This window comes from Symphodus melops, assembly GCF_947650265.1.
Source record: "Symphodus melops genome assembly, chromosome: 14".
NCBI lineage: Eukaryota > Metazoa > Chordata > Actinopteri > Labriformes > Labridae > Symphodus > Symphodus melops.
Window position 1 is genome coordinate 1,805,511 of NC_136704.1, and position 12,862 is coordinate 1,818,372.

Here is a 12,862-nt window from a genome sequence, read left to right on the forward strand (position 1 = left end):
CACACTCTCACACACACACTCTCGCACACTCACACACACACTCACACACTCACTCACTCACTCACTCGCACACTCACACACACACACACACACTCACTCACTCACTCGCACACTCACACACACACACACACTCACACACTTACTCACTCACTCACTCGCACACTCACACACTCTCACACACACACACACTCACTTACCTAGGTCACTGTCGCTCGGTACCAGCATGCACTCTTGTCTCAGGTCGTTGAATATGTCGTGACATGTCAGCGCAGCAGCTCGCGACTCTTCTTCTGAGAGTGCCTCGTGCAGTTTGAGGAGGAGCGCGTGCGTCCCGCCTGAAGACATATTTGCAGATCTGGAGCTTGTGCTATGCTAACATTAGCATCAAGACCTCTACAATAACTTTATAATATAAACAACAACCAAACATCACAGTCAATGTGAAGTGAGCCTGCGCGGGATTAAACCGCGCACACCAGGAAGAGCCGGGACCGGATATTAGCTGTTTCAAATTAAAAGCACAGAAGTAGGAAACATGAATATCAGATGACACGAAGGTTTAAAGACTAACGCATATAAATTATAACTGCCCTGTCGTGGATTTTTAATTAACTGTGCTTCTCTTGTTTTGGGATTAAGACTGTTTACTTAATCTCGACCATACTTTTGGTTAGTTTTGATTGTTTTATTTTGAAGTATTTACCGGAAACGTCTTGTTTTGATACGCTACTTCACTAAATGTTCTTATGTTGAACTTTCTGTAGCGCAGTTATTAAAGAGTGTGACTGCAGGTGAGCTGATCAGAGCTTCCTCTCCCCTCTCCACAGAGTCCAGACCAGGACGGAACCGGACCAGTTCAAAGTCTCTTTCTGTCCCTCCTCCCCAGCAGACCACCACAGAGTCCTGCACAGTCTAAAGGACTTCAGTCTCCTCAGCAGGTCCACCTCAGGGGGCCACTCTCTGCTTAACTCCAACTTTTGACTGCATAAAATAAACTCATGTTTTAATAGAGCAAGAACATTAAAGAATGATTTCATACTAAAAACTGGAACTGTTGAAATGTGCAGAAATCGATGAACCTCTGCAGTCCCATCAGGTGACCCGACACGCTGCTAAGCATCAAAGAAGATCACACACACACATCCGTTAATCCATTTATTAATAGATTATACAATTAAAAAAAACAAGTTGAAACATAACAGTTTTCAGAAATGATCAAATGTAATCAAACCCGGAGTCACAGTTCTTGATGTTCACACTCGTCACATGTTCACAGAGGATTCAGGTTCAACAAACACTGCTGGGATTTTAAACATAATACTCTGTTTTGTTCCTTCTTCTCGTCTCTGCAGGGACTTTGCATAGAACATGAACCGCCCTTCACACTAAAGGTTAAAGGTCACATGATCTCCTCCTCTTCTTCAGGTGAAGTCAGTGTCCTCGCTCCTCTTCATCATGTGTGTGAAGTGTGTTGTTGTAAATCCACTCTGATCCTGTATTTGATCATGTCTATAAACCCCTCTATTTCAGCCCTGCTCAGAACAGGCTGTTTCTGTGTCTGTAGCTTTAAATATGTAAATGAGCTGTGTCTGACCACGCCCCCTCTCTGGAAGGGCTCGGGTGTACTCGCTGCTTTCTGGCTCCATGTCCTATTGTTTACGGTGAGAAGGCAGACTCAGAGGGCAGAACAAACACCTAGCTGTGGGAGTGTCACCCACCTGGGGGAGGGGCTACTGCCCTTTGTGATGTCATGAAGGGAACATCTCCAAACGGCCTGTTTGAGCAGGCAGGAGACGGAGAGGATGGACTTTTCTCATCATTGGAGGATTTGTAGACAGATTAGAGACTCATGTTAGAGGAACATGGAGGAGAGGATTCTGGGTAATCTGTGACCTTTAAGGGTCAGACATGTTGGAGGAGAGCTGCAGAATAATCTGGAGGTGTATCAGAGGATTTTTTTGGTCTCTGTGCATGTCGTGTGAGTGTGGCGTCCAGCTGACTGAGTGTGGCGTCCAGCTGACTGAGTGTGGCGTCCAGCTGACTGAGTGTGGCGTCCAGCTGACTGAGTGTGGCGTCCAGCTGACTTAGTGTGGCTTGAATGTGTGTCGTGATGAACCCGAGTTTTACAGGATTAACAAGAAGACGTACGTTTGAACATGAGCTTTTTTTTTTTTCAACATTAGTAATCATTCTTTTAAAAAAATGACATCATATATTTGCACTTACATATAAAATAAAAATATGTAACATCCCGCTGCGAGAAGAGTCAGCGAGCAAAAGAATAAAAAAGAACAGATCAGACCTGTTCGAGGCTGCTGTTACTGAGGCACCTTCATCAATCACACACACACACGTCTCACATTTACTGCTCTGCATATTTATACATCGAGTTTCATGGCTGCATAAATTAAATAACTCTGAGTCCACAGTTAAGAATGTTTGGTACCATAAAAACAACATGTCACTGAGTTTGAGCTCTCAGGGAAACACGTTGAGAATTCTTCTGTCACATCAGGAGCTTCTCATGACGACAGGATGAAACGAAGAGGTTTAAGGTCTCTGGGTTTAAGGCGCAGACGTTTACACACAGACGTACCTGCTTTCACTTTATATATACACTCTGTTCTTTAATAACTTTATATTTAACCATCTTTGACACAGATAATTACTCTGAAATTTACCAAAGTGCTGGATGCATAATTAGTATTCTCTGGAGACCGTCACGGTCTGTTACTGTCAGAAACGTTTACACCGAAGGAGCAATCTGTAAGAGCTGTCTTCCTCTGTGATCATGAAGGAAACATGCAGCAGCCAGTATGTCCTCCTTCTAACTTTCTGCTCCTGAATGCTCTGGATCTGATTGGACCAGAGAAGGTAGGCGGGGCTTTGAAGGCCGTTTTGGACGCCCCTGGGTTTGCCAGATATGAGAGCAGTTATCAGGTCAACAGGTGTTGCAGCGATGGAAGCGGGCAGTGGAACTGCTTCAGACCCATGCAGAGCTGGCTAAACACTGAAGCTACAGTGTCCACCACATGCAGAGCTGGCTAAACACTGAAGCTACAGTGTCCACCACATGCAGAGCTGGCTAAACACTGAAGCTACAGTGTCTCTACATGCAGAGCTGGCTAAACACTGAAGCTACAGTGTCCACCACATGCTGACCTGTGTGAGAGGAGGGGGGGAGACAGCTCTCTGTGATGATTAGAGTTTAGACTGCAGTACTCATTTTAAACACTAGGGGGCAGAATGACAGACTGCTGCTTTAAAACAAGAACTAAGAGTTCCTTTAAATTCAGATTAAGAGGCATCAAATAAAAATATCTTTAAAGGTGAACGACATCCTGTTGCACACAAAGACACACCGATGTTCACAGGATGTAGAGTCAGATCGACTGCTGATAGTTTTTGGTTTGATTTAATGTACCTTTAAATGACTCGTCACATTTTGTTCCTTTTTTTTTTTTTTCTAAGTTAGTCAACGTCATTTCATCACCACACACTCACAGATCATCTAAAGGTTAACTTTTCATTCCTGAATGTTTCTCTGATGCACGTTAACGCTGACAGCCGCATTTCAAAGTAAAACATCTCCACAGAGGAGACGTCATAAAAGAGCATATCTTACTGAACTCCGTTCATCTTCAACATAACTACATGAATGTTTGAAGGTTAAAGTAGAAGCTTTTTATAATCTCTGTTGACGGCGGAGAAAGGACACAAACGACTCCACATCCTGGAACATTTCAGGAACGTTCTGGCCTCTCTGATCGTTTCTCTGTCACGCTGGCAGGAGAACAACCGGAGCCTGTCAGGATCAATAACTCGGAGTGGATCGGTTTGAACAGTCGCACTAAAAAGGATCCAGCTGAATAAATTACAGCTTTGTTTTTTTTTTTACTTTCTACACGAGCAACTTGTTTACCTTTAAAAACGAGCGTGTGAGCTGCTACCTGCTTTAAGACTGAGTGAATGAAGAGGATGTTCAGAAAACACCAACGTCCTCTCTGACTGACCCTGTGAGGAGTCTGCAGGAGTTAACCCCGCGCTCACCGATTCAATCCCTCCACACACAGCTCATAGTCCTTCAGCGCCGGCTGTTTGTGTCCTTCTAAAAGTCCTGGACTCACTGTGAAGTCCTAACATGAAAAAGATTTAGTGTTTTTTTTCTTCCCGTCCTTACTTTAAGCGCCTCGTTGGTTGAGTGGCGTTGATGAACACGTTGTAGTTTTGGGTGGAAAGTACGAAGAAGAAGCCGACGTGAAAACGTCTTCATGAAAGTGCCCGATGATTCACAGCCTTCAAACGTAACCAGGAAATCATTCATGTGGTACAAAAATGTGTCTGGGTGTGTGTGTGTGTGTGTGTGCATACTTAGCATATATACTGAAGGCATAGCCGCCCTGCGTCCTCACAGGCTTTAGTGTCCCAGTCTGTTAGTTAGATCTTGGGCCTCCACCCGTTTATGAACTGCATCAGTTTCTTCACCTGCAGTTTGCTCAGCTTGAAGTCCTCCGACAGAATCTCCTCCGTCAGCTGCAGGAGTAACGTCCCGTCGATCTTCTCGGACACAAACAGAGACACGATGTCGTCGGGCAGGCCAATAAACCGCAGAGATTTAGAAACCTCTTCTATGGACAGACCGGACAGAGAGGACGGCGGCTGCCAGGACGGGCAGTTAGGAGTTAATGTGTTACAAATAGAAAATATCTCTTTGGTGGCCGGTGGCTCTGTCTGAGGCGGCGAGCCGCTCGACGTCTCCTGCGTGCCGTCACAGATGGATCCTGTCGGTAAATCTGTGCACTTCTTCATAGTGTTTGATTTTGGAGTCCTGGGAGGTAAGATGGGGCAGGAGAGGCTCTGCTTAGTGTTTGACTCTTCTATCCGTTTGTCTCGGTACATTTCTGAATTGTAACTTGAGGATTTGGTGCCGAAGTGGTTCAGAGAGGTTTTCTGCAGCTTGAAGTCTTTACTGCTGTGTGCATGCTCTCTGCCATCGAAGTCCACCAGGCTGGACGTGCAGGTCTTCGGGGCGCTCGGGGTTCTCTTCCGGGGGTAGCTGTAGTAGCTCCGACAGCCGGCCGGCAGGAACTCATCCATGCCGTGGGAGTCTCCGCCGCTGAAGTGATTGGGCCAAGATAACCTGGAGGACATCCCGTCGGACGGCAGGCTGCCGCTGCACGGCGTAGTGTTCGGTTCAGTGCTGCTGGAGCGAGCCCAGTTACAGGGGTAGCACACGGGACTCTGCTCCTGAGGGTCGGCTGCCTCTGGCTCACTGGCTCCACTACTGAGGGACAAATAAGAGATCAGTTAGTGATGTAACAACAGACAGCTTAAAGACCTCGTCATCGTCTGTTGTCAATATAAGATAAAGATCAGAGGTACAGAAAAGATTTACAGACATACTGCCATACTTCCACAATAAAGTCGAGTCTGTCGTCACGTGTTTTAATGTCAGTGACTTATAAATAATGTGCTTCAGCTGGCAGCCATGAAACCAGGACGATCTGCATCAGAAGGTATATGTGCTGCAGTTACAGCTCACAACAGTAGGGGGCGATGTTCCCACTTTTATCTGGCTACTGCAGGTCCGTCTATATGTTGATGTGCAAATAGATTTGAGTGTGCATTTGAAAAGTCCAGTTACAGTTAGACTGACGACATACCGACTGTTTTAATAAGTCCATGTCAGGGTACTGACCGTTGTCTCGGTCCCTGACAGGCTCAGTTTAGCTCAGGTAGTAGAACAGGAACTTCATCAGGTCTAACTTCTCTCTCTCTCTGTCCCCTTACTTCCTGTCTCTGAAGCCAGAAACTCGCTCTGACCAATGAATCCACAGATCCCAGAATTTCCCCAAATAACTCTGCTGTTTTTGTCTGATGGATTAGAGGGCAGAAGTCCTTTCACCCTCTCTATCAGTCAGATGTTAAAGGACCAGCTTCAAAGGTGAAATAAGATCAGGAGGTATCTGAACACAGAGGAGGAAAAGATCTGAATGTTTAGGAAGCAGGTGTGTTCCTGGTGTCTTACATGTTGTGCAGACCGGAGGAGTAGTAGGAGAGGGTGGGACTGGGAGAACGAGTGTCCTGCTGCCGAGGCTTCGTCGGGACGGGGACGGACGGCACCTGTTTCAAACTGCGAGGAGGAATCGGGGGCGCGTTCAACAGACGACATTCTTCCTTCACCTGGACGGGAGAGAACAGAGTTTAGACCCCCAACAGAGCTCGACGTGAACAAAGACCATCATCAGGGTCAAAACCCCACCATGCTTTTCAAGGTCCCAATTTTATCTGCAGTTAAATGTGGGACTATCAGAAACATTTAGAAGTGTCAGCCATGAAGGCTGAGGCTGTCCAAATGTTCATCCTCTTCATACCATGAGTTTAAAAGTCCCACTTTAGTGATGAAAAGAAGGAGCTACAGATCACGTTTAACCCCGAGCTGCTGCACGTGTAAGAGACAGATGTCGAAATTGTGCAAATATGTTGGCAATGTATTTGTGAAATTCAAACAGAGTGCAGAGTTTGGTGTAACCTTTGACAAAGAAATGACACAACATCAGGGACTTCGACTGTTTGTTCCCGTGGTCATCGACATTTCAAGTTTATAATCTCGTACGGCGACAGGCTCTGGACGTTGTTTTCATCTACGTATATTTAAAAAATGTAGAAGAAGTCGAGGAAAAAGACTCAGAGATGTTTGACACACCTTCAACACATCAGCAGGTTGACAAAGGAGACGTTTGATTCTTTATCATTCAGCTGTGACTCTATCACTCTCTGTCGCCGTTAGCTCCACTTCCTGTTACAAAAGTTACCCCTGGAGTTGCCAAACAAACAAACCGACTCTGCAACCTTGAGGGTTAACCCTTGACGTGTCACACGTGTACTCACAGCGTCGGACTTGGGTGGGACGGGCGGTGGGGTGAGAGAAACGTCCGGGCTGGTAGCTGCGCTGAGAGGACACGTGACCGGGAAGGACAGAGCTGCTGTGGAAGAGCAGCCGTTGTTGGCGCCTCGAAGCCCCTCACTTAAAGAAGGTTTAGGGACCTGTCCTCTCAGGTGATCCAACCACAGCTCCTCGTAGGGGACGTCAGACTTGCTGAGGGACGGTTGTTGGTTTGAGCTGTCCAACAGCTCGGGGAAGATGTGTTCGTTCTCTCCGGAGTCGATGCTATCAGAGGGCAGAGGAGCCCAGTCTGCACACAGCGTCATGCAGCCCTGCAGATTCACCTCGCTGTTCCCGTGCAGGTTGCTGCCGTACACGCACACCGAGAGTCTGTGGAATGACTGCGTGAGCTCGTCGCGGGCGTAGGTCAAAGAACTGGGGATGTGCATTTGGTTGGGACAGCCGTTGGAGGTGTAGCTCCCTCCGCTGCTTCCGCTGCAGCTTCCATTCCCGCTGCTTTTCTTCGGGCTCTTCCCCTCGTCGTTCCAGTCCGTGCGTACGTCCCTGACGGCTCGAGAGTAGTCGTCGATGTTGAACTGCTCCTGGCAGAAGGAGAACCAGCGGTGCACCATGGTGTCCAGCCACAGCTCGCCCTGCAGCAGCTCCTCTGGAATAATGAACCTGGGCATGGCGATGTGGAAGGGGAAGTGGGTGGGGATGATTTTGTTGCTTCGCAGAATGCAGCACACGACCACAGTTTTGGTCTGAATGTTAACCAGTTTGTAGCGGTGACCTTCACGGATGAGGTGGAGGTCGTGCTGGTTGCGTGGCGGGCTGCTCGGCACTGTGACGTTCACGGGGAGGCGGGTTTTCTCCACGATGTTCCTGATGGTGTGCTCGCCATCCTGCATTTGGAGCTCCAGCGGGCTGCACGTGCTGAACCTGCCTTTGCACTGGAACGGGAGGCTGATGCTCTCGTTGGTGCGATGGTTCATGCAGATCAAACAAGGCATCTTTCCCCGTCCGATCTTACTGATGGAGTTCAGCTTCCCGATCTTTTTAAAGATGGTGTTGAATCTGGACTTTTCTTTGGAGGTCTTTGCATAGAGGATCTCCGCCTGCCCCATGAGAGTCAGTTCATCCCCTGTGCTCAGAGTGATGTTGTAAACTTCAGTGTCTTCATTACATTCTCCTGAAGCCATCTGTGAAAACAGAACAAACAGTCAAATCTTTTAAACAGAACTTTTACATCTCGTCTGATAAATCATGATAATCCCTCGAGCAGATTAAAGTACCTTAACATTGAAAGTTATTTCTTCCATGACGTAAACCCTCTCTGGGAATGCTTTGGCAACTTCCTCCACGCCGTTGAAGTACTGCACCGGCTCCTTGACGTCTCTGTCCTGCTCCAGAAGCTTAAACTGACCTGCAGAGGGAAAAATCAACCAGCTACACTTTAAATGTGAACAAAGACACAACCTTCAGGAGACCATCAAGAATGATGCTGTGGGACTTGTTTCAACATTACAACTCGTTTCATAGAGTGAGTTAAAAATAAGAACTACAAAGGCTCATAAAGGCCAAAAAGTCAAGTTTGAAAAGAAGATGGAAAAAAAAAAAAGATTTAAAAACACCTCTTCCAAGCATGCGGGGGCTCAGGAAGTGTACTGAGGTGGATCGGAGTGACCACACTGGTCTGGACTTTAAGGCAGCAGGACCAGGTACAGGTGGCCTGGTGTGAGCGCGCCCTCACAGACATTCATGATGCGTTAAATAAAAGCTCTGTTATTCATTCTGCCTTTCAGTTATGAGAAGAATTCTAAACTGATCTCGATAATAAACAGGCGACCAATGCTTCGGATCAGGAGGCCAAGCAGCAGTGAAAATATTCTCAGGTTTGTCAGAAGTCGATCAGGTCGCTCACCTTCATAGTGAACTGGAATCTCTATTTTGGGCCCGATGACGTAATGTCCCTCCTCCAGACTGTGAGCGGTAATCGTCGTCCACTGACGGCAGGAATGAATCAAGAGGTAGTCATTGTCCCTGAGGCCTTCGACCAGCTGACCTGCAGGAGAGAAAACAAAGCTCAGCCTCCAGGAGACACCGTGACACAGCTGCTCATTTCCTTCATCACTCAGTCTGATGGTTGGTGTTTGTGAGAAGACTGGAACATATTTTAAGAAACACTAAATAAATGATCCTCCTCAGGACTGCTGTGTTTACTCTCTTTCGTACATTTCTGCAGAAGCGTCGGATTACTCAGCAAACTGGAGTCACCGTCCTGGAGAGACAATGACTAATACCCTGATCTATACCTCTCCTATTGCACCATGGCAGCTCTGCAGCAGAGAGAGCCAGGACATACCCATCCAAAGAAACACTTTATACTGTTTACTACATGAAGCCACTTTAGACAGACTGTTCCTCATCAGCAACACACGAGCATCAGTCACTTTAAAAACATAAGGACTCATATTTATTATTTCATTCGCTGGGTTAGCGCCTTATTTTTATGTACTTGAAGTTAATTTGTGTTTTTGTTGTTGCTCCTGTTTTTTTGCTCATCTTTGCTCAGTATCTTGACAGTTCTGTAAATCTGTATTTTATTTCTATCCTTTATATTTTATTTAGTTTACTCTGTGGCTCAGAGAGAAACTGAACATTTGACAATAAAGACGACTTTGATCTGGTTTTATCTGAAGCTCTACTCAAACAGGTTGTGATGTACATCTTCAGTGAGAACAAAGACAGATACAGACTCCTGTTTAATTAATTATTCTGAACCTTTTGACTCGTATTAGCAGTTATTGCTCTCAGAGCGCTCAGATCACTATATTGTGTTTAAAGCCACTTTCCCCCTGCTTCTTATTGTGACATGAACTCAGCTATGTTACTGAATGTTTACATCGATGTCCTAGAAAACATTTCTACCTCACACTTCTTTTTATGAGCCAAATAAATGAATAGAGTAAAGACCCCTGTACCTGTCTATGTCAGACCCCTGTAGACCCCTGTACCTGTCTATGTCAGACCCCTGTAGACCCCTGTACCTGTCTATGTCAGACCCCTGTAGACCCCTGTACCTGTCTATGTCAGACCCCTGTAGACCCCTGTACCTGTCTGTGTCAGACCCCTGTAGACCCCTGTACCTGTCTGTGTCAGACCCCTGTAGACCCCTGTACCTGTCTATGTCAGACCCCTGTAGACCCCTGTACCTGTCTATGTCAGACCCCTGTAGACCCCTGTACCTGTCTATGTCAGACCCCTGTAGACCCCTGTACCTGTCTATGTCAGACCCCTGTAGACCCCTGTACCTGTCTATGTCAGACCCCTGTAGACCCCTGTACCTGTCTATGTCAGACCCCTGTAGACCCCTGTACCTGTCTATGTCAGACCCCTGTAGACCCCTGTACCTGTCTATGTCAGACCCCTGTAGACCCCTGTACCTGTCTGTGTCAGACCCCTGTAGACCCCTGTACCTGTCTATGTCAGACCCCTGTAGACCCCTGTACCTGTCTATGTCAGACCCCTGTAGACCCCTGTACCTGTCTGTGTCAGACCCCTGCACCTGTCTATGTCAGACCCCTGTAGACCCCTGTACCTGTCTGTGTCAGACCCCTGCACCTGTCTATGTCAGACCCCTGTAGACCCCTGTACCTGTCTATGTCAGACCCCTGTAGACCCCTGTACCTGTCTGTGTCAGACCCCTGTAGACCCCTGTACCTGTCTGTGTCAGACCCCTGTAGACCCCTGTACCTGTCTGTGTCAGACCCCTGTAGACCCCTGTACCTGTCTATGTCAGACCCCTGTACCTGTCTGTGTCAGACCCCTGTAGACCCCTGTGCCTGTCTGTGTGAGACCCCTGTAGACCCCTGTACCTGTCTGTGTCAGACCCCTGTACCTGTCTGTGTCAGACCCCTGTAGACCCCTGTGCCTGTCTGTGTGAGACCCCTGTAGACCCCTGTACCTGTCTGTGTGAGACCCCTGTGCCTGTCTGTGTGAGACCCCTGTGCCTGTCTGTGTGAGACCCCTGTAGACCCCTGTACCCGTCTGTGTGAGACCCCTGTAGACCCCTGTACCTGTCTGTGTGAGACCCCTGTACCCGTCTGTGTGAGACCCCTGTAGACCCCTGTACCCGTCTGTGTGAGACCCCTGTACCCGTCTGTGTGAGACCCCTGTAGACCCCTGTACCTGTCTGTGTGAGACTCCTGTAGACCCCTGTGCCTGGCTGTGTCAGACCCCTGTAGACCCCTGTGCCTGTCTGTGTCAGACCCCTGTACCTGTCTGTGTCAGACCCATGTGCCTGTCTGTGTCAGACCTCTGTAGACCCCTGTGCCTGTCTGTGTCAGACCCCTGTACCTGTCTGTGTCAGACCCCTGCACCTGTCTGTGTCAGACCCCTGTAGACCCCTGTACCTGTCTGTGTCAGACCCCTGTAGACCCCTGTACCTGTCTGTGTCAGACCCCTGTAGACCCCTGGACCTGTCTGTGTCAGACCCCTGTAGACCCCTGTACCTGTCTGTGTCAGACCCCTGTAGACCCCTGCACCTGTCTGTGTCAGACCCCTGTACCTGTCTGTGTCAGACCCCTGTAGACCCCTGTACCTGTCTGTGTCAGACCCCTGTAGACCCCTGTACCTGTCTGTGTCAGACCCCTGTAGACCCCTGTACCTGTCTATGTCAGACCCCTGTAGACCCCTGTACCTGTCTGTGTCAGACCCCTGTACCTGTCTGTGTCAGACCCCTGTACCTGTCTGTGTCAGACCCCTGAGTCCTTTAGCTCTCGCAGTGAAAACATCTCAGCTCCTCGGCTGCTTATTTTTTAACTTTTCACAGAATTATAAAGTAAACAAAAATAAAACAGCTAGCAGCTAACATGTTAGCAGCTCCTCACCGTCCTCCAGTTTGACGATCTGCGGCAGCCTGTAGGCACCGACCAGCTGGTCTAAAGGCAGGGACGTCGAGCTCCAGGTGACTTCTTTTAAATTATTGTACAACATTGATCCAAGGTCCATGCTGCTAGCTTAACGTTAGCACCGCCCGCAGATTTAGCACAGTGTGTAAACAACACGGTGACGCTAAGCTAACTAGCTTCACATCCAGTGACGTAGGCCGTTTGTGTGTTTTCTTATTAAACGTCTCATATTTACTCTTTAATCTCTTCTGTCTTCGTCTCATGAAGGTTTGCTGTCTGAGAAAGAAGCAGACATGTTTGTTTAGCTGGTCTACACCAATAACGGAAATACGTCATCGCACCCTTATTGACTTTTCGATACACCGGAAGTAAGTAAAAATTAAACAATAAAACGTTGTCACTTATTTAGTGATTGTTTAAATCATAGACTGTAAGGAGTGTTTTTTAAAGCACGGGCTGACTGAACGGTTTAATCTGAAGGATGTTTTACTAAAACAAAAGTGGAAATTATTATCCAATCATTTGTGTTTTGGAATAATTAAATTCACATAAAAAATAATAAAAACATTTTTTTTTAAATACAGAGATTTATATTAGAAATGGATCACTCACTTTGCACTGGTCCATGTTAGAACATATTGTAAATGCATAATTTTATTCCACTTGGGACTTTAAAAAAAAAAAATTCGCTTCTTGTAATGAAAACAGTTTCTCAGAATCAGAATTTAACTTATAATGTGTTTTTGTTGTAATTATATCAGTTGAAATCTTTAAGAGTAAAACTGAATTATTTGCAGGACAAGTCGAAACACAAGAAGTCAAAACTGCATCATTATATAAGCTTTAAATAATAGATGTGTTAAAGTCGTATGTGCTTTTTCATATCTCGTTTAGGACCTATATTTATATTATATATTATAAGGCTAGCCAATTATTCAATCTTATTGTTTGTGTGTAAATTGTCAGTTGTTAAATAAAGTTTTTTTGTCACGTTGGACGCGGAGGAAAGTTGATGAATGTGAGTATAAAAACTTTCTTTATTGTTTTCTCAATAACAGGAGGA

The 12,862-nt window shown here is 46.7% G+C and overlaps 2 protein-coding genes across 2 annotated transcripts in view; both read right to left on the reverse strand.

Annotated features, from left to right (window-relative positions):
- The window catches only part of prkdc (protein kinase, DNA-activated, catalytic subunit), a 33,158-nt gene extending 32,395 nt beyond the window's left edge, over positions 1 to 763 (reverse strand). Inside the window, 1 exon segment of the mRNA XM_079361008.1 lies at positions 198 to 763. Within this exon segment, the coding sequence (XP_079217134.1) occupies positions 198 to 345 (148 nt within the window). The 5' untranslated portion in view covers positions 346 to 763.
- A 379-nt stretch (positions 764 to 1,142) lies between these two features.
- Positions 1,143 to 12,162, reverse strand: garem (GRB2 associated, regulator of MAPK1). The gene is made up of 7 exons (XM_079360969.1): positions 11,779 to 12,162; positions 8,811 to 8,951; positions 8,182 to 8,312; positions 6,892 to 8,088; positions 6,029 to 6,183; positions 3,806 to 5,284; positions 1,143 to 3,775 (listed from the first exon to the last, which is right to left on the reverse strand). The coding sequence occupies exons 1-6, from the start codon at positions 11,897 to 11,899 to the stop codon at positions 4,438 to 4,440; spliced, it is 2,592 nt and encodes an 863-aa protein (XP_079217095.1). The 5' UTR covers positions 11,900 to 12,162; the 3' UTR covers positions 1,143 to 3,775; positions 3,806 to 4,437.
- Between the last annotated feature and the right edge of the window lie 700 nt (positions 12,163 to 12,862).